We start from the raw sequence: 20,998 nt of genomic DNA, 5'->3' as shown, positions 1-20,998 counted from the left end.
CTTTACCAAGATAAATGTGTTTTTTGCTATTTTGCAGAAAATGGAAGAGAAAGCCCGATAATTATAACTGCTTAAGGATGAAAGCAGTGAAGGATGAATCTATTGATCTAGTACAGGCTGTTTCTAGCTACTTATCTTTACAATTACTCAGACTTACACGAGTAATTGGGACATTTCCTGCATCCCAAGTAGGGGGACATTTTCTACAATAAATATGCACATTTCGAGGATGCTTTTCACTACTATTTTCTGTCAGGCTCAGGGATGGCTCCCTTCCTTTCTTCCTGTTCTCACTCTATGAGAATGGTTGCTCATTTCTGCCAGAAAATCCTATCCTACCTCAGTCACTTCTTTGATTTACCACCTAGGTTAAGATAGGTGGAAAGCATCTGTAATTTGCTGGCGTCTCAGTCAATGCCACATTTTCAGATACAATTCACAGTGCTCATCAAATAAAAAAGAAAACACAGGAAGACAAAAAGCTATGGAGTGCTGTCCCCAAAGCCTCTCATCAGCTCCATTTGCAGACAAACTGTGTTAGAACAGTGGTCTCCAAACTGATCCTATCCAAGAGTAAAAACAATGAGCTCAGATCATTAGATAGACATTAAGCTATAAATTACATACATCCATTGTGGTGCTAATATATGCAGTTAAAATACATCTAGAAAAGAAATGAATAAAGAATGGACTGAAAGTAGGATAATTTTCTTAAACGTCTTCCAATTATGATAGTTTCTCCTCTGTGCATATACACTTTGGGCAAAGTTCATGTTAATTAACAGTGGATATAAATCCATATTCTAAGCAATATTCTTGGCAGGTTCAAGTTCTTTTGCCAATTTCCAGTCATATCTGATTTGGGTTGTGATTATTGACTCAGTAATATCACAATGAGGCTGATGAGATGCTCTACCAGGAGCACAATGAAGTCAGTTCTGCCTTTTCTTATTGCTTGTTCTTGTTCACATCTTCAGACTATGGTTTCTTTTTTAAATCATTTATCCAGGTTTTTGAAGGGGAGTTTAATAGAAATTAGAAATATAATAAATTCAGGTTATAAGGCATATAATACAAAATACTGACAATGGTTCCAAGATTGGTCACCTCTTTGTTGGGGAATCCTCAGAGTTTCCCTCAGGATCTCTCTCTCATATCTTCATATATGGCTCAAAGGAGGATTCTGTGTCTTTTCTTACATTAAAGATTAGGAAACCTTACATGGTTTAATTGCTTTAGTTTAAGAATTAGTAATAAATGGTTTCATATTTTCTTTCCAAGCTCCAATGTATTTTGTACACTTCTAAGAGAGGGTACAAAATCCATGCCAAAAAAATTGATCTAGAGACCAAAATAGTAAGCCTGAGTCTTAATTGTAAAATTTGAATTTCCTAGGAGTGAAAGAAGAACAATATTTAGGGGTTTTTGTGTTAATTTAAGCCCAAAGGTAACATCATATTTGACAGTGAAACATTGAAAGCTTTCCCTGGAAGACAGAGAAAAAGACTAGGGTGCCTGTTCTCCTCACTCCTAATCACCGTAGCACTGGGAGTCCTAGCCAGAGCATCTAAGCGAGGAGAAGAAACAGAAGGTATCAAATCAATATGGAGAAATACGGTTTGAGTTCCCATTTATACAAGGTCCCTTGAACGGTAAAATTTGTGGAGATGAAAAGCAGTGTTGGGAGCCTGCTGACGTAAGCCTCCTACACAAAGGAGAATGGCCGTTACCTGTGGCTGGGAGAAGGGAAGAATGAGTCTTTCTCGTTTAATCTGTGTGGAGCCTCAGTTCAGGAAGATGAGAAAAGTTCTATAGATCAAGACGGGAATGATCGCACGACAGTGTTAACATCCTTTATTACACCGAGCAGTACACTTCAAAATGGTTCAGGTGGTAAAAACAAAAAAAGAAAAAAAAGGAAATAGAAGTTTCCATTCCTAGCAAACACTAAAGTCTTACAGAATTGGGATTTTCAGAACTCTATGAAATGTTTTATCACCTCAGAGGCAGCGGAGAAGGGATAAGCAGTTAACAGACCGTTTGTTACCGTGGTGGAGTAGGCCCCGTGGAAGGTCGGCTAAGTCTTACCTAGAGCTGTTCCAGAGATTGCTTGAATAGACACGATCCTCCTGGGCATTAAAAGGCCCAAGAGCCCCCCAGCTCCCAGGGGCTCTGGAGTGGATGGTCTGTTATTTTTGCTATGGTTTTTACTAAAACTACAGTACAACAGCCTCTTCATTTCCCAATCTCCTGATAGGCCAAAGTACAAGTTTATAGAGAAAGGCATTTATGGAGAGATGGAGGTTTAACTTTATGATTTTTCTCATGGTGGCCGTGAATGAACCCCACCCTGGCCTGTGCCTGAGTTCAAAGGTCACAAGGATTTTGGAAGCTGATAAACCTAAGGCACTAAGTTTAATTTCAAAACCATTGCACCCACTCCCTGACAGTGAAATTAAATGATCAAGCAGGATGGTCCAGCTCTCAACAGAAGGACAGGAGAAGGGGAGGAAAAGCAGGAGGCAGACCTGGGCATTTCATACTGAGTACCACTATGGGTAAATCTTGGCAGCAGAAGGAAAGAGTCAGAAATAAAATATTCTCAGGGCATCTAAGCATAAGCAAATGAGCTTTAAAATGTAGATAAAACAAAGAAAGAAAAAAATACCATGTATCAAGAGATCACTGGTTGCCAGGCCTTATAGCAGGTGCTATGTAGCATTATCTGACTTGTTCCTTAACTCAATCCTATGAGGGATTCACAGCACAGACCCCTCCACCAGTGATGTCAAGTGCCTGTCCTAGGCCACACTTATGCTTGTTTCTACTGGGTTATGCTGATGCCAGGGAACAGAAATCTAGCAGGAGTGTGAAATCAGATGTCAGGTCATCCTTGTTATTCCCCGGGTAATGCTGGGTCAAGGAGTGAAAGTCTGGGTACAGTGCCTAAGAAAAGCTCCTTCCCTTCACTTGTTTGCATGAAAGGGAGGCTGGAGGAGGAGCTTCCGGTCGCTGGTGGCTCTGTGGCAGCCATCTGTCAGTCAGTGACCAGAGCTCTGCTTCTCCAAGTGAGGCAGAGACAGCAGCATATGCAAAATTCTTTTGTGGGGGTGTTTTTCTAGCGCACTTCCAACATTTCTGTAAAAAGCCCAAGGGCTGTTGGCTTGAGCAAAAGCGTTAATTGGGCTTGTGGTACCTTTAAACAAATAATATGACGGTAGTTATTTTTTGTTACACTTCTCCTTTTAGAAGCAGACACAACAGAAATTCTGACTGTCTCTCTCTGGGTAAAGATTGGGGAAATATTTTTCTTCATGAAGCCAATCCTAAGGGATGGCCTTTATGAACAGTGCACAAAAAAAAAAAAAAAAAAAACCCACTGATGTTATTATCTGTTCAAGGATAACCCACATATCTTACAATGGATAATTTTGGTGAGAATTTCTTGCTACAATTTTTCTCATTATCCTGATATCACTGTGTAAAAACTGTACCATAAAAGGTCAAAATCTTGTCACAGTTAATGAATGAATTTCCAAAAATTGGACCAGAGACCTTCCCGTGGGAGATGGACAAGACTTCTAGATCTAAGGAGAGCATTTCCAGGCAGGAAAGAGAAAACACTGCCCTCTTATGTCCAGGCTTCCTCACCTAAATCTCCCAGATTCCTCATACAGAGAAGAGACTTGCTCTTAATTAGAAAACAGCACAACCTATCGGAGTAGCCACGATAAAACTGGGAATAAAAAGTGAACACCCAAGCATGTGTTAATATAGATTAGCTCCAAGCTTGGGTAAATATGCATCTTTTCAAAATGATTCACTTGGAATCACACATAGGTGAAGTTTTCAGACTTGCAAGACTTAAAATTTTAATAATGAGCTTATAGAGAAAGAGATATTGTTTGAACTGGCATTTCTCTCCCAGGCCTTGGGCTAATGACTTTATCATTTTCCTTTTGGGAAGTTGCTCATATAAAGACAAGCTTTATTTACAGAGACCCACTTACACAGCTTATCATCACTTTGACTGAATTTCTATAATATAATAATTCTGATAATACCTTGTCAGGTCTTCTAACCACGTCAGACTTCCTAATATTTCATCTTTGCTATCCGCTGTGTGTGTCAGAAAAACGGGGTGCCAAAGAGATATCGAATGCACACATAATGGAGGAGGAAAAGGATGAAAAAGAAGAGTGGCAAACCCCAATTGCAATTAAAATGCAATCGTCCTCCACTGCATGTCCCCCTGCTAGTTAATACAGACATTTCCAATAACTTTAATCTTTAAGTGGTGATTGTTGAAAAAAATGAAATCAAGTTTGCGTTTCTTAAAAGACAAGAGGGGAGAAAATGACTTGTCATATCTGACTGGTTCGGAAATATAAAAATCCAATTCTGAAGAAGTAGAGATAAGAAAAGTGCTGTGGAAGTGCCATCAGCTTAGCAAACACTAAATAATGAACAATGCAGAGACTGTCCAGCATGATAAAATACTCTATTAGAGGGACTGTTTTTAAATGAGTGATAATTGTGGCACATCCACAGTGAAAGGTTATTGAATTTTTATCTGTAGCAAGAAGCTTTTGACAGACTTGTTGAAAAGTCACCTACAAATAGCACGTTCTTTAGATGAATTTGACCAAAGGGGGTTTCTAGCATATAACATCTTTCTGACATTTACAGGATTTTTGCTTCCTTGATGAATCAGCTCAGATATTCTTGGTTTCCAGAAAGACACTTAGGATTTCCACCAGTCTTCCAGGAAAGTCCTCATTATTATTTCATAAAAATTGGATGAAGTTGTTAAGACTCCAGGCAAATCCACTCGGGTTCAATGGCCAGAGCTCAAAGATGTTGGCAAGCAGAATTAACTACTATTCATAATACTATGGCTTAGAGACCTATATCTGATACGTATCTATACCTCCTATGAAGAAGGAGCTCTTTTATTTAATTTTTTGTATAATTTATAGTATTAGATTTAAATTACAGTAATGAATTTAGGACCATAGAGTAAGAGACCTTTACTAAAACACAAAACCACCAAATTTGTTTCCTTAGTAGATCCCTGGGGAGAAGGCTGGGGACAGCTTTTTGCTTCAAGATGGGTTCCTCCCAATCTCTCTGGGAAGTGTCTCCCATGTCACTCATCCCAGGGACGCAGCAGCACTGCCTTCCATTCATCTTGCTGCTGACATTTTGAGACACAGCTAAAGAACAGCAGTATCTCTGTGGGGAAACAGAGGCATGCTGATTTGTTCTGAGAAACACTCGCAACAGGTGATTGTGTTGTTTTTCCAGACACTGTGGTCTGTACTCTCAGTTAAGTTTAGTCTCATTTTGACCTTGGGCAAACAGCCAAACGTCTGTGTTTCATGATCGTGCTTTGTAAAACTGAGAGAATAAAGGCTGGCCTGTCAAGTACAGCTTGAGGCAGGGATAAGGGATTAAGATTTAATGATTCGAAAGGTCCTTGAAAGTATGAAATGCAATCTAAATGTTGAGTGCCATTAACATCACCAGGGCATCCTCTGGGACTGTTCTATGCACACACATTTGCACATAACGCCCCTTTGTTATATTTTCCTGGGGCTGGGTGTCTGGAAGGGGTCTCTATGCACTATTGATTAATAAGTAAACTGTCTGAAAAAGCATATCCAGTTTGCAATTAGGACATTTTTCTACATTTGATCCTGCCCAAGTGATAGAGATTTCTTCCATTAACCGTGGGCTGACCCTCTCTCTTCTTTCTGTTTTCCCCGTCAGAATTCCCCTGTTGGACAGACAGAATCCCCTGTCTCTCCTAGCCACCGAACTTAGGACATAGCTAAACTTAATTTCAAGGATGAAGAAATTACAGGACTCACTTTTTCTAGTGAAGAGTTCGTACGTCATGATTTCACATCCGTTAGTAAGCTTATCTCAAGTTTTAAGGTAGCCAACTACCGAGGGCTTTTCTAGATAAGAGCTGAGATTTAATAGTACAATCAGACCCTCAGGTCTTTCCACATTTCTCAGCAAAAGACGCTTTTCTGTTTGACAGGCAAATCAGGGCCCTCAGATTTCTTGCTCAAGTCCCGCTGTCTCAGTGGCTGCTTCTCCTCCCTGTCATTTGAGGTATCGGCTCAGACTTGAGCAAATCTGCATTCCCACCACCTCCTCAGTCTGGCTCAGCAATTTCAGCCTGTCATTTTAGACCCTCTCTCTCTTTCCAACTTCTGCCTCCCTTTTTTCCCAGAGACTTCCATTTATATTTCTGCTATTTCCGTTTTCTAGTTCTGTTTGAAGATAGAATCATTCAACAGAAATCTTCCAGCCACCACACTTAAACATCCATGATATTATCATATTTTAATAAAATATTTCCCTTATGGATATAAATGCTGGCATTTTCTAAGAAGCAGACATGTAATTCTTTATGGATGGACACTTAGAACTCCATAATTACAAGGAAACACCCACAGCACTGGCCTTTTCTAGCTTCACAATTGATAATCACCTCCTTGCTCAGGGAGGTGGGGTACTGGTTTCTAATCAGTGCTCATGCAGGACAATGTGCTCGGCAGATGATCAACTGATTGACAAAAAGGAACTGTGTGTAGTTTCGGCTTGTTCTTCGGTAATAGCTGAGTCTTTTTCCTATAGTTTTGAAGACCAAAAAGATACCATTTGGAGATCGAACTTTGGCTTCTCAGATGGGAACTTGTACACAGAAGTGACTTTCAGATGCAGGTCCCTTTTCAGACACAGCTCCATGATCTCAGATACATTTGGGAATTCGAACAGAGAATTATGATTTAATAGAAATGATTTGGGAGCTTAGATGTTAACAGAGTTTGAAGAGCAATCACAGGACTTAAGATAAAAGGGAAGCTTGAAGGGGCAGGAGGAAGGTGAAGACCCAATAGTAGGACAGGAATGAAATGAGTGGGTGCTCCAGTGATAAGATTCCCAAAAGAAATCCCAGGAATCCCATTCTGAGTACCCACTGTGTGTTGCTCATTGCTAAAAAACTCTAAGTTCATCATGTCACTTAATAGTTATGACCATTAAGCACCCCATCATGCTTTCTACTGCACAGGTGGGGAGACCTATTTAGCTTAGAAAGGTTAAAGAGTGTCTCTATGGTAAGACAGTTACTTTTCTGATCTGTCCCCAGGTGTGCCTGACTCAAAGTCAAATATGTGCTATCTGCCCCCTAGATCAAGGCAGACACATGGGTACCATTCTATGAATTAAAAGAACATAAAGGTTTAGGGAGGGGCCACAGAGGCCATGTTTTAGGGGCCATGTGAAAGTATTTAAAGGGAGAAAAGGGAAAAAAGAGTAGAAATGTTTAAAAAGGAAACTAATCCTCCCGTTATCAGTATTTCAAAAGTATGAAAGGAAAAGGAACATGGGGCCCCACCATGATCTAGCCAGGAGTGCGGAAGATAATCAACAGTAAGAGAACTTAGTACATCAATGTGAAGAAGACCATAGGAACCCAGATGTTTCTCCTGCCAAAATGAGAGAATTTCCAGCATCTCCATTATTAGCAATGGCACGGACTTCAGAGGAGCCTAGAACCTTCCATGAACACACTGAGCACAGGAGCTTGTCACACAATTTTCTCTTCACTAACAACAGAGTACAATTAAGACTGAATAAAACAGAATCATCATCAAATGATCATATACTGTTCTTACTCCTAGAAAATACATGATTTATTCTGAAATTGGGTACAACATGGAAATACCTGTGGATGCTATTTTCCAAGGTAGAAAAAGCTCATAGAACAGTAGAAGTAATGTCAATAAGATCAAAATGAATTCAGAGTTGGGCAGTGGGCAGCAAGCTCATGAAGAAGATACAGTACTAATGATAATTAAATTTTATCAGTAAACAGCCTGATCATAGAATGAACCAATGACAATGAATTTGGAAGTTATTATCAAGAGAGGAAAAGAATAAGTGAATCCACTGACTCAGTAGCCAGCTTAAGAAAATGACAACTAATATGACTGAAATAAAATGATTATGGCAGCTCAGAAAGATGATTAAAGAAACCAAACATGTGGAGTTCGGCTAAGAAATGCCTGAGGAGGAGCTTTATGATAACAGTCTACAAATATTTGAAACTTGTAAATACCGAAGCAGGAGAGGAATTACCACGCGTGGAGTTTTAATTAAAAATAATCAGATGAAATGACAGGGAAAATTCTTGCTTAATGGTTTGACAAAAGCAAAGCTGAAACAGGACAAAGTCCCATGAGACCTTGGCTAGGAAAATTTCATGCTTCTTTGTGTCAAGGCAGAAAAGCAAATAGTAGGGTGTCTGCATTTTATCTTTCATTTACTATTAAGACAGAAAAAACCCATGATAGTGAGCTCCAGCATGGAAGAATTCATATTCTATCTTCTAGAAAATGTTAACTCATAGCAGGTGACACATAGTGACCTCCTGGCATACCATGAGATCATGAACATGGGTGGGGAATGTCCAGACACCAAACCCTTCCCCATCACATATTTAACAGACCTGTAAACATTTCCAAATTCTCTGCCTTATTATTGAGAGAGACACTGTGCCCTTCTCATTTAACTGGCTTGCAAAGGGTAGGGAATGCTACATTTGGGGGACAAGATGGTTAAACAAAACTGCTCAGCATAAGTGACTTTAGCATAGACATGAAGTTTATGTTGCCTTGTGTTGTCCATGGTTACCCCAAGGTTTTGAGAATAGAAGAACTGGAAAAATAACCACAAAGCATTTCCCACTTATATAAAGAGATATAAAAATCAAAGAGGAGATTTCGGGGGTTTTAGACCAATGGTTCTAAACCCTGGCTAACTTGTTCAAATGGGCGGATTCTTCGCCAAGATTGAGAGCCAATCCTTTAGAATGTTATGGGGATGCCTAGGCCACACCTTGGAATAATCCAATCAAAATCTCTGGAAGTGGGGCCCAGCATCAGTGTAGCTGACGTGAAGCCATGTTTGAGAATTTCTACCCTAGCAGGATTTTTCTTGGGACACAAGTAGCCTTTGCGTCAACATTGCACATTAGACCCTAATGAAAATGGCTTAAAGACTATTTTTAGTAAAGAAAATTCAGATAACTTTTAAACTCAGCCTGGCTTTATCTGAAGTCAATATGGTTGTGTATATTTATTGAGGATTGCTTAGCCTGTGTGTCAACTAAGAAGTAGCTGCACGTACTGCACGTAGAAGTAGCTGCACGTGCTTCTCAAGGCATGTGGCAGAAAAAAAAACAGTTCTTCCCACATGAAGCCTTTCAGACCACACAAGATTATAATCTATATCAACTGCATATAGATGATTCTTTTTTTTTTTTTTTAGCAGCTATTCAACTTGTCCAAACATTGGGCTTATAGTAGATATCATGTTAAAATATAGTCACAAGATAAACAGACAAAAACAATTTATGGCAAGTCTAGGGTCAATCTAGACTTCAGAGCAACTGTCTGGAGAGGACAATATGAATTGGAGACATAAAAATCAATCCCAGAACATCATCAGTGACAAGTCATGTTGATAGGAGTTCTCCCTGATGTGATATTATGAGAATGGCACTTTCTCTCTGTGGTTTTTCCTTTCCAAAAATCTATAAGTCCAGTCTAATCATGAAAAGACATCAGACAAACCCATATTGAATGACATTCTACAAAAGACCTGGCCAGTATTCCTCAAAACAGTGAAGGTCAAAAAAAAAAAAAAAAAAAGGAAGTCCAGGAAACTGACATAGTCTGGATGAGCTTAAGGAGACATAAAACTAAGTGTGTTATGATATCCTAGATGTGGTTCTAGGACAGGATAAGAACATCAGGTAAAAACTAAAGACATTTGAGTCAGTAATAGTAATGTATTGATATTGATTCATTAGTTGTGATGAGTGTAACATACGAGTATGAGATGATAATAATAGGGGAAACTGGGTAGGTGTTATGCAGGAATGCTGCTTTACTCTAAATCTAAAATTATCCTAAAATAAATATTTTACTTCACAAAGTCAATCCCAGGAGGCTTACCACATTAGCATTTCTTGATGAACTCAGGTGTGGGATTATAGCAGGAGCTAGAATCTTGGAGAACTCTGAGGAAATTGTCATGGCTGGAAAAGGCACACCAACCAATTTTGAAACAAGCAAGGACACTATGTTCATTTTATATCGGTTGACTCAAACATTTGTAAAATCAAAAAATCAAATAACCCAAATGCAACAGAAGTCATCCGATGCCAATTTGCCAGTAATACAAAATTACATCCCTGTGACAGAAAAACATCTGTACTATTCTCTGTCTGACTTCCCTGGGAGAAATAAAAGGTTCTGAGCAAACTGTAGAAAGAGAACATAGCACAGTGTTTCCCAAATCTGGTCCATGAGAAGCATCCTGGGATGCTTTGGTGAGGTGAGTTTGGGGAATACTGCATTGCCATAATTACCCTATAAATCTAGTAAGGATGTCAGGAATTTTATTGTTGGTAGGAATGATATTTGAAGTTCTTAAACTTAACGTTTCTCCAATGTATTTAACCACTAAACCCTTTTCCTTCTGCCAACAATAAAAATAATTTAGGATAAAGCTAGGCCTAAAAGACACTTCTCTGTGTCTGGGATTTGGAGACTGGACACTTGAAATAGTTAACCATGTCTGGATATAGCTTAGTGGACCATTCAACTTGTATTTTAAAAGGTTAAGTGTGTGGAATGGCATTATTTTAAATTTTGACCAATGACACTATCCAGTAGAACTTTGGTGATGATGGGAAAGTTTGATATAATTGTAATAACCAATTTGAAATGTGGATATGGTGACTGATGAACTGAAGTCTTACTTTGATTTAATTTTAATGAACTAAAAATTAAATCAAAGTACACATTTAAATGGTTAGGACACTGCAGTATTTAGAATATATTACATATCAGGATAAATAAGAAAGGTGGAGTTATAAATTAGAAAATCCTTCTAGAACAGAAATAGAAAGTAAAAAATTAGAGATATGCTTTATTACAACTACAATGAAATTCAAAAGGGATCACGCATTATTGAATATAATGCAGAAACATTCTGGTTACATACAAGAAAATGAAGATCTGAAATGATCACAAGTTTACTTCAGGTATTAAAGTACTTCCACTAAAAAAAAAAAAAAATGACACCCATGGGTGGACTGATGGAAATACAGTATAGTATGACAGCATTGCCAGTATTTAACCTTGGAAATGGTCAAGCAATGATTAGTGGAGAGAAAATTAAACTGGAAATTTGAAGACTTTATTGCCAAACCAGTTTAGGCATAGACATAGGGTGTGACCATTCTGAAGCCATAATTTCTTCATGTACAAAATAATGGGGTGGCCCAGAAATAGATACTACAAATGATTCTATCTTAAGAAGTATAATTTACACATATATGTTCACTGCAGTATTCACAAAAACAGCCAACAGTGCCACTTAAGTGTCCACACTGAGTGGCCACTGACAGATGGATAAAGAAAATGTAAATAGGGGCCTTCCAACTGGACTATGGGTTAAGTCTCATTGCTTTCACCATTTTGGCCTGAGTTCAATCCCTGGCCAGAGAGCTGACCCACCTGGTGCAGCAGACCTCTCCTGTCTCACCTGCTGCTCCCCTCAGCAGTGCATTTCAGTAGATCCACTTGTTCTGCTCCCCACTCTGTTTCTGGTGAATCCTCTCACCTAACGCACCTCTGGCCCTGTACTCCCATTCTTGTATGTGTAAATAAATAAATCTTTAAAAAAAATACTACTACATTGTACAATTAAAGATGGTTAGGATGGTATATTTTCTATTATGTACTTCTTGCCACAATAGAGAACAAGTAATATAAATAATTGTGTAACTAGTATGTAACTCCTGTACCAATTCCAGGAGTCAAAATCATGAGATCTATTTGTCTTACAAGTTAGAAGAACTGGGCCTCTCTGGTGGCGCAAGGGGTTAAGCACCTTACTATGAAGCAGTCCGCAGCCCCTGCAGCACAAGTTTGATCCCCGGGCAGCCAGGGAGCAACCCACATGGCAAAGCAGACCTCTCCTGTCTCACCCACTGCTCCCCTCAGCAGCATATTTTGGTCTGTCTGCCTGTTCTGCTCCCCACTCTGTCTCTGGTGAATCCTCTCACCACCGCCCCGCCCCACATCTCTGGCCTGTACCCCAGCTCTTGTATGCATAAATAAATAAATCTTAAAAAAAGAAGTTAGAGTAACTTTTAACTATGTGGGTTTTTTTCAGACTGAAAAAGATCAGGTTATGGCTTTTTATTATCTATGCATGTTGTAACATTCAACATTTAATTTCTGAAAAATAGCTCAGACGAAAAGAGTTAAACTGAAGCAAAGGGACTTAAAAAAGATATGACCTCCTATACAGTAAGGTTGCTTAAGGAGCAGAATCTATAATCAAGGAAGTTTTAGAATCTCTAATCCTAGAGATTTTTTACAGAATCTAAAACAGAGAAGAGGACCCCATGAGGAAGCAAAGCAGACAAAATAAGCCCTTGAGCCCCCTCTCAATTCTATGTAGTCTATTTTTAAAAGCAACACATCCTTAATACAAAGGGATGAAATACAAAATAAAATCATTAATGTTCAAATTGAATACACTCTAATAATTTTTATGTAGGTCACATTTGGCTGAGCATTTTCTTAAACCATAACAACTAACCTCAGAGTCTTTACTTAGGATTCTTACAAACAACAACAGATACTACAAAAGGTAGATATTGCTTTGTGCCCTTACTGCAAGGTTGAAACTGGTCAGATGGGTTGGGGGGAATATATATTAATCTAGATCCTGAATGCCTGAAGCTAAATATGGTTCTGCTCAACTTTCTTATACTGCAAACATATCAGTTAAAATAGATCCTGGGGAAAAAAAAAAAGAATTCTAGAAGTGGGAGTGGGAGAGAGAGACTGAGTTATGGGTAGAGAGAGTCAGAAAACATGGTATATACAGACAGAGAAAACCAGAAGAGACGCAGGGGAGAAGGTCAAACTGGGTCGATCTGAGTTCTTTCTTCAACTGTTTCTGAAGCTCTTGGAAAAAATACTGTTTTGGTCCGGGATCAAATAATCTTAGTGCTGCCTGTCGCCAATGTTGTTGCCATAGAGAAAACACTTACCTGAGATGGAACACAATAAAGAGAAAATACCAGGAGAGAAAGAACCGGTGTGCAGGCATATTTATGGCAGGATGCTATCTTGTGAACCTTTAAATCCAGCCATGCTTTAAGTCTTTTAATTTACCACTTTTATGAATCAATGTATTCTTTTTCCTTTAATTAGTCTGTGAATTTCAATGGAAAGAATCTTCAGAAGAATAGGTGCAATGAAGTTGGGGGCATAAGTATAATGAAGACAGTGACATTTAGGCAAACACTAAAAGAAATAGAAAAAAATAAAAGCCCAACTCAGCTCTTGGACAAATGGTCACCCACACCCTGCGACAAAAATGCAATACTCTCTTCAGTATGACATGAAATGTCTCAGGTGGATGAGGATCCTGTTGAAGGGATATGCTATGAAAAATATTTTCTGCAAACTTCCTCCACTCCACTGCGTTAATAACTTCTAAGTTACACTAAAGTATGGCACTTGCCATACTAAAGAGATAACAGGATGTGAAACAAGAAGGAAACCTAAGATGTATTTTCTTGATTTGTTTCCATCCTGCTATTTCCATGAATGCTAGAAGGCAGGCTGCTATCTAGTCTCCAGACTCAGAAACAGTTTGTGGAGGCAATCATTTGGTTTGCTTTTCAAAAGAAAAATAAAGAGCTGTCCCTATTCCCTTTCTAGAGTCACAGTGACATGGAGCAATCAAAGTAACCCATTATCAGAGAATCCCCTGCTTTGTTCAAATTATAAACATCAATGGCCGTCTCTCCTGGGACTTCAAAGAACAGAGGCGTGTGGGTGAGCGAGGCTGGTTAACAGAAGAAACCAGGTTTGTGTGATGCCTTGTTTCAGCGGAGACAACATAAGTAGGGATTACAGTTCACTTGGGTTTTGCACTGATCGTCAGAAAACTGACAGTCACTTAAATCACTCATTGAGTGGAATAATCACCCTGAAAGGAACCGCGAGGGTACAGCTTCTATTATAAAATGGAACTGAGCATCTGAGACAGAGTATTAATGGGTGTGGTAGAAGAGATCTCTGTCAGAATAACAGAGATGATTAAAGACATGAATTAGACGTCAACCGTTTTGGGTGTTCTTACTGACATGAACACAACAGCTAAATCACACAATTATGAAGTTGAGCGTAACTCAGGGAGCAACTTACTCTCTCTGAAAACAGGTGATGCCAGATTAGCCTGTGTGGCTCACTCAGTGGCTTGGTTTAGAGGTTGTGTCCTCTTTTGCCCTGAGGAGTCCTTGCAGAATGGACAGGATAGAATCTGGGGATGCTCTGCATCGCAGATGAGAGATTCCACTATTAAATACCAGGCACTGATGGCCCAGCAAGCAGGAGGAACCCTCCCAATCTTCACTAATCAACCCAAGGAGCTGAAGACTTGCAAGAGAAAAAGGATACCAGGAAGGAAGGCATCTGGTCCCTTTTGAGAGCTGTTTATTTTGCAATTAGCAAAAAGGAAATTAGCTCTTTTTTTAGTGGACTGGGAAATAAAATGGAAAATTTTGACTACTCGTGACGGATCGCCTGGTAGGACAGGATCATACTGTGGAGGGCCTTTCAAGGACACCCACTTGGGCAGAATCTGCTAGAACCTACACTGGGCCCCAACTATCCTCAGCAGGTGGGCGCATTTTCTATTCATACCAATTTCTAAGAATCAATATGTATACTTTTACCATTAGATAAGAAGTAATATTTCACATAGCACAAAGTATAAAACTAAAAGTACAAATAAAAGGAATATTTTAAGATTTCTAAAGCAGACCTATACATAATCTTATTCAAAAACTCCACTTCTTTCATTCCTGTTGCCCAGTCGCTATTGAGTCTGAGGATAACTACATAATTGGCCGAGACCCTCAGTGGTGAATATTCGAGGATCCTGCACCTGGTTTCAAGGCTTGTTATCTCAGGGAATGATTTACCCCTGCAGATTTCATCCACACCCCCTCTATCTCTAGGCTCAAAAGTACTTACAACAATATTCCTTGTACTATTCTAGTGATAACTTTTCAGAGAACAACGATAATAATTAACTTACTCTGAAGTTCCCAGTCCAAGTAATGTAAGCATTTTCATCTCAACAATTTTCTAATCCTTTCCCAAAACAGGATTTTGTTCCTTTCATGTTTTTGCTATTATTTTGCTTTTCTCTCTCCTATTTCCATCTCTCCACTTACAAATTCAAATCTGCTACTTCATTTATTCCTTCTTCACCTCACATTTTCTCTGCCTCTATGTTAACTGCCTGATACTACTCTGAACGAATGCTCCTTAACAGTATTCATTTTACAGATATCAAATAAAGTTTATGTGCCCTAAAACTTTCCAATTATTTTTCTCTGAGTCATTGGTCCTTTATAGAAAAAGGTTTCCCATTTTCGTTTTATATCCAACTCCTTCATTTCCTTAAAGTCTGTAATTAAGTTATCTCTCAGTCATCTCTTCTCCAGAATAATTTGTTTTTCTCATTGTCTCTATTTTCTGGCACCTTAATCACTTTGATTATTCTTTTTTAAGACACTTATTTTTTTCCGTGAGTTTTGTGGCATTGAAAGGAAAACATCAGCTGTGAGCTTGGTTCTGCACGCTGAGATGGTTTCTACCCTCGAGAAGTTGTTGCGAGGAGCACAAAAGGTACTGCTTTCTGTTACTGAGACACAGTGAGTCAATCTTACATAAGTTTGTGTTTCTAAAGTTCAACGTCAGGCCTGTTGACAAGGATCTTGCTTGGGTTATAGTTGTGCACAGAGAATCATAAGGGCCCAGACACGTGGCACAACAGCCCTCCCGAAAACCTGGACACATCCCCACACTCAATTTGAGGTGGAGTCCCCAGGTCATCCTTCCCTGCGCCGCACCCCCCCTCGCCCCCCAGCCCCTGATACTCACTCTGGGAGGAGGACAGGTTGGAGAAAGCAGACTTGGTCCGACCCGCGAGCCACTCCAGGCTCTCCTGCATGTTGGCCAAGGCTTTGAGGTCGCTCACGTCGCGTAGGACGTCTTGTGCTGGGATTAATTTATCACCCAGGTTCCCAATAAGAACTTCCGATTCCTTGCCAAAGGCTGCCCTGGAAAACACATCAGAACATACTTTCTACACAGCCTGGAAAAGAGGAGGGTGGGCAATGCTTTTGAGGGCACATCCCAGTTATGACCACAATTTTAGAGCATGTTATTTTTTCCTTGGCTTAATTTTATGAGAAAACCCTCACAGATCTACTTTAAATTATCCCAGATGAGAGCGTTCTTGGGAGAAGGGATCCTGATGACCTTGACAAGCACCAATAGGGGCCTCTTGCCCAGGGTCAGTCCCTGAGGATGGCTTCGCTGCCTGCTCTTGGTGGGATTTTCCCTTCTTTCTCCTGCTCGGGAAGCTGACAAATAGTATTAGATATGTACATGGTTTGAAGTTTATTGTGATAAATAAAATCACCAAGGGGATCTGGCGGCTAGAAAATATTTCAAAATGTTCAAAAGCAAAGAGGACCCAGATGTTTGAAGGAGGCAGATTACAGTGGAGATGGGCAACAGGCCCCCCCTTGTTTAGTCACTCATTTAGTTGTTCTACAAAAAAATCTGGGACATATAAACCCTAAAGCACTAAGGCACTCTCATTTGAAAGAGAAAGCAGTAAAAATCAATGCCAGCATATAGTTACTGTCTGGAAAAACAGAATCAGGTAGACTTCACATAAAGTCCAGTGCCTTCACTGGGAGTCCTGGGGGTGCTGAAAATACAGTAATGTGGGTAGAGGATGAAGTTGGAAAGGACCCTGGGGACCACAGGGTCCAGCCATGATGCAGAAGAAGAGAAACAGTTACTCCACAGCTAACTGTTTTGCCTACATGCACACGTGTGGAGAGCTGGATTCCCACAGGACTCTCTTCCCAAATAGGAGAGCTGGGATGGTAGAAGGTGACTGGGGGTGGTGGGGAGAGACAGCTTTCCAGGAAAGTCATACATAGGTGGGTGAGCAGGGCTGATGGTGGAAAAGGATGGAACAGACACCTGGAATTTTTCATTTTGTCGAAGTCCCAGGGTTTTTAAAACTTGGAATACCTTCGGTGAGCAGAAACAAGGGCTTTATTTAAGAAGAACCAAATACATTCAGTCTCAAGCAAGCAGTGATTCCCAGCAGCTGAGATATGGGCAAAATGATGCCTCAGTGGCACGAGGCATGAAATGCCCAGTGTTGTGGCAGACACGCCATGTGGGAAAAAACAAACAACCACTGTGAATTACATATTATGAAAAATGTGTTTAGGCTGCCACATAGGAACTCACCCTTAGGCTTCCTGTTTACCTTTTCCAAGGAAAACTCCTGACTGACCGAGGACCTGGGTAAGGCGTGACGACAAAGGCAACACAGACTGAGCAGAGGAAGCTCAGTGTGCAAATCTTGCATGGAGATGTGTGAAAGGTCTGAGGGTGGGGCCTAAGAGTACACATTTACCTGGTTTCAGGCTGCTTGTCTGGAAAGCAGGCTTCAAGGAGGAGGAGATAGAGCACCGGTCTCAAAGTCAGACAGACCTGGTCTGAATCCTCTGTGAGTATTAGCAGCTAGACGTGAGGTGCTGACCTCATTTGAAGTAATGTGACAAGATAGGTGGTATTTTAAAATCTGTACCAGGAAAATTTCAAAAGTGGGGTGAGGAGTGTAATATCCCCCCATGTGGCCACCACTCAATTTTAATTATTAGCAACTCATAGCTCTCCTTGTCTATAAACCCCTCTCCCTTGAAGTATTTGGAAGCCAATCATTAAGATGCTGTTCTTAAGTGCCTAGCACAGTGCGACAGACTTGGTGAAAGCGATAGCTAATGTTCTTAGGACTGTTGAGATCATCATCTATTTAGCGACAACACAGAATATGGGATGATGAATCAAATTGAAACAGATGAGTGATCAGAAGTAAATAAATTAGATGGCAAGGCTTGTTTTACAAGTGGAGAGCCTTGTAACATCACAGCACATGTCACTGCATCTCTGAAAACAGAATTTTATCAGAATCAAGAGGTCATTTATTGTAACAGAAACCACTATTGCCTACTGAGTATCCAGTATCCCATGGACTCTTTTTTTTTTTTTAAAGATTTGTTTTATTTATTTATTTATACAAGCACTGGGTACAGTCAGAAGCGCGGGAGGGTGACAGAATTCACCAGAGCCAGAGCGGGGAGTAGAACAGGCAGAAGGACCGAAGTACACTGCTGAGGGGAGCAGCGGGCGGCAGGAGAGGTCTGCACGCCATGTGGGACCTTCCTCCAGTGGCCGGGGAGCAGCCGGGGATTGAACCGGCGCTGCAGTGGCTGTGGGCAGCTTCGCAACCCAGAGCTCAACCGCTGCGCCACTGGGGAGGCCCTCCCATGGACTCTTACTAAAAGGACACAGATATTATAGGAATTAGCCACATGCCCAATTACAAAACATATGGACACACCACTCAATTTCCCATCACCCCTTGCAGAAGCAGAGGTCAATGAGGTGTGAACTGAAATCCATACATGGGCTTCCAAGCTTTTAATTTTAAATTGAACTAACAAAGGTTTTCAACACTATACACAGATGTGTGTCACTACCTCACACCCACCATCGAAGTACCCCTAGTCCTTTACCATAGACCACTGGTCCTGTTCATCCTTTGTTCCCATCCCTCACACAGTTTCCCCCTCTAGTGGCCTCCATTCTGTTAACTTCTAGGGTTTGTTTTGGTTTCCTTTGGTCAGATCCATTGTTTAGCTTCTTTCTATTGTGCTGAGTGAAATCATCCAGTATTTATTTTTCTGCTGATGTATTTCACTTAGCATAACCCCTCCAGGTCCATCTATGTTGTCACAAATGGCAAGAGTTGATCTTTTTTTTCAGTGGCTGAGTAGTACTCCATCGTGTACATACCCCACATCTCAAGAAAATGCTTTTATTGTTAGCGGGTGGGGATCTTTTTTTGCATTCCCACTTTCCAGAAGGCAGCCATGGAGCATGAGACTGCAGCAGCTCTTCTTTGAACATTAGGTGACCTTGGCATGAAAGTCAGTGTCGAGAGTGATGGAGGCTAAGGACAGGAGGGCATGCACACTAATGACATAATGGAACTGCAATGCAGCCCCAGACAACAGCTTCTGGGCTTCATGTCATAGGAGAGAAAATGAAATTCTATATTGAAGCCACTGCTATTTCACATTTGTGCCACAAGCAACAAAATGCAATTCTTAACTGACACAATTATCTCATTACCATAAGTGATGTCATCCTCGGAAAACTTTCTCTGAATTTAGATATCCCTGAAATCGAGTTACTGGGGAAAGCAAAACAATGTGTCCTCCATAATTTGAGCCCAGCAGACAGTTATAATATCTTCCCCCTGACTGTCACTCAGTCAAGTTGTAAATATTTAGGTTTCTTAATCTGTCTTTTTATATCAACTCTTCTAGTCCCTTAATCATATTTGATAGATATAAAACACACACACACACACACACACACAAAATGCCTCTGAGCTGGGTGGTTAAAAAGCAACAGGAGAGGCAAAGAGCTTTGAAAAACAGTCTCGGAGACATTTTTATGCATGGAGGTGTGACCCTGGGTGGAATAGGACAATCGAGACAAATGTATTTATGTAGAAGTCTAATCTGCTTGTGTGGGGGGTCTCTGGGCCTCGGGCATGTTTGTGTCTGCTTCCAGCACTAGATGCCTAGCCCATTTCCCTTTAGCTCACTGAGATTTGCTTAACCTCCTCCGACGGGAGAGCAGTAGACTGAGAAAAATACAAACTGCCTCATGTTGAATACATAGCAGACATCTCATTTGACAGGAATCCATAATCACCCCCTAACAACCTGGAGAGAGCACAGGAGCCACGACATCGAGAATAAATGATTGACAGCTATAACCATTTCACACAAAACATCATTCCTTCGAGTATCCGAGTGTGTCAAAGAGCTTGGTGGACGGTTTTTATGTGTTATAATGACCTTAAGGGATGGCTCTTGCTGCTTTGCTAAAGATTTTCCTTTGAAACCCTCTAATTTAATAAATAATGGTATATTTGCACTGTGGAAAATGACGCATTCATTAGAAATTATATAGTAGAAAATAGTTACTAACATAGAAAAATGTTTGGTATAGCATATTTTTAGCTGTGATATGCAGCTGATTAAAAGAATCTGTTATAAAATTGTACTCTGACAGTAAAAAAGAAAATTTTGTATCTATATAAGCTGAATAAACTGGAGATCTATTCAATATGTACCAAAGCGTTCACGAAGTGACTGGATCATGCCTTGTGCTTCTCTGTTATTTTCTTTCTTTCTTTTTTTTTGAAGATTTATTCTATTTATACAAGAACAGGGGTACAGGATAGATACATGGGAGGGTGAGAGGAACAGGCAGGCTGACTGAAATTCACTGCTGAGGAGCAGCAGGTGAGACAGGAGAGGTCTGCTAGCCATGTGGGTTGCTCCGAGGCCGGCGGGGATCGAACTGGCACTGCAGAGGCTGCGGACAGCTTCACAGCACTCCACTCAACCCGCTGAACCACCAGGGAGGCCATTCTCTTATTTTCTACATTTTCTCCCAAGGACATGTTTAGTTTTTACATGAAAAGGGAAGCTTCCTGCAAAAGAGAAAACCTTTCGAGTGGACATATCAGGAATTTCAGCTGTAAAACTGGAGGATGGTATTATAGTTTCTTGAGCCAAGCTGGGAGGCCATGGCTGGTCGGTCTGAAGGCTGCTTGAGCTTGTGACTCTGGACTGGCTGAAGACAGAAAGGGAGGGGAGGTGCTGGGGATGCCCTTTTGGCTGCAATGGCTGCCACCAGCA

At 40.4% G+C, this 20,998-nt stretch overlaps 1 protein-coding gene across 1 annotated transcript in view; it reads right to left on the bottom strand.

Moving 5' to 3' along the window:
- EXOC4 (exocyst complex component 4) overlaps positions 1-20,998 on the bottom strand; it is a 668,442-nt gene that overhangs the window by 100,743 nt on the left and 546,701 nt on the right. Inside the window, exon 14 of the mRNA XM_037513395.2 lies at positions 16,068-16,246. Coding sequence (XP_037369292.2) covers positions 16,068-16,246 — 179 coding nt within the window. The remainder of the gene's footprint in view (positions 1-16,067; positions 16,247-20,998) is intronic.

Source organism: Talpa occidentalis, unplaced genomic scaffold (genome assembly GCF_014898055.3).
Source record: "Talpa occidentalis isolate TD23 unplaced genomic scaffold, MPIMG_talOcc4v2.1, whole genome shotgun sequence".
Lineage (NCBI taxonomy): Eukaryota > Metazoa > Chordata > Mammalia > Eulipotyphla > Talpidae > Talpa > Talpa occidentalis.
Note: the sequence above shows the minus strand (reverse complement) of the source record. Positions and strands in the feature narration are given on the sequence as shown.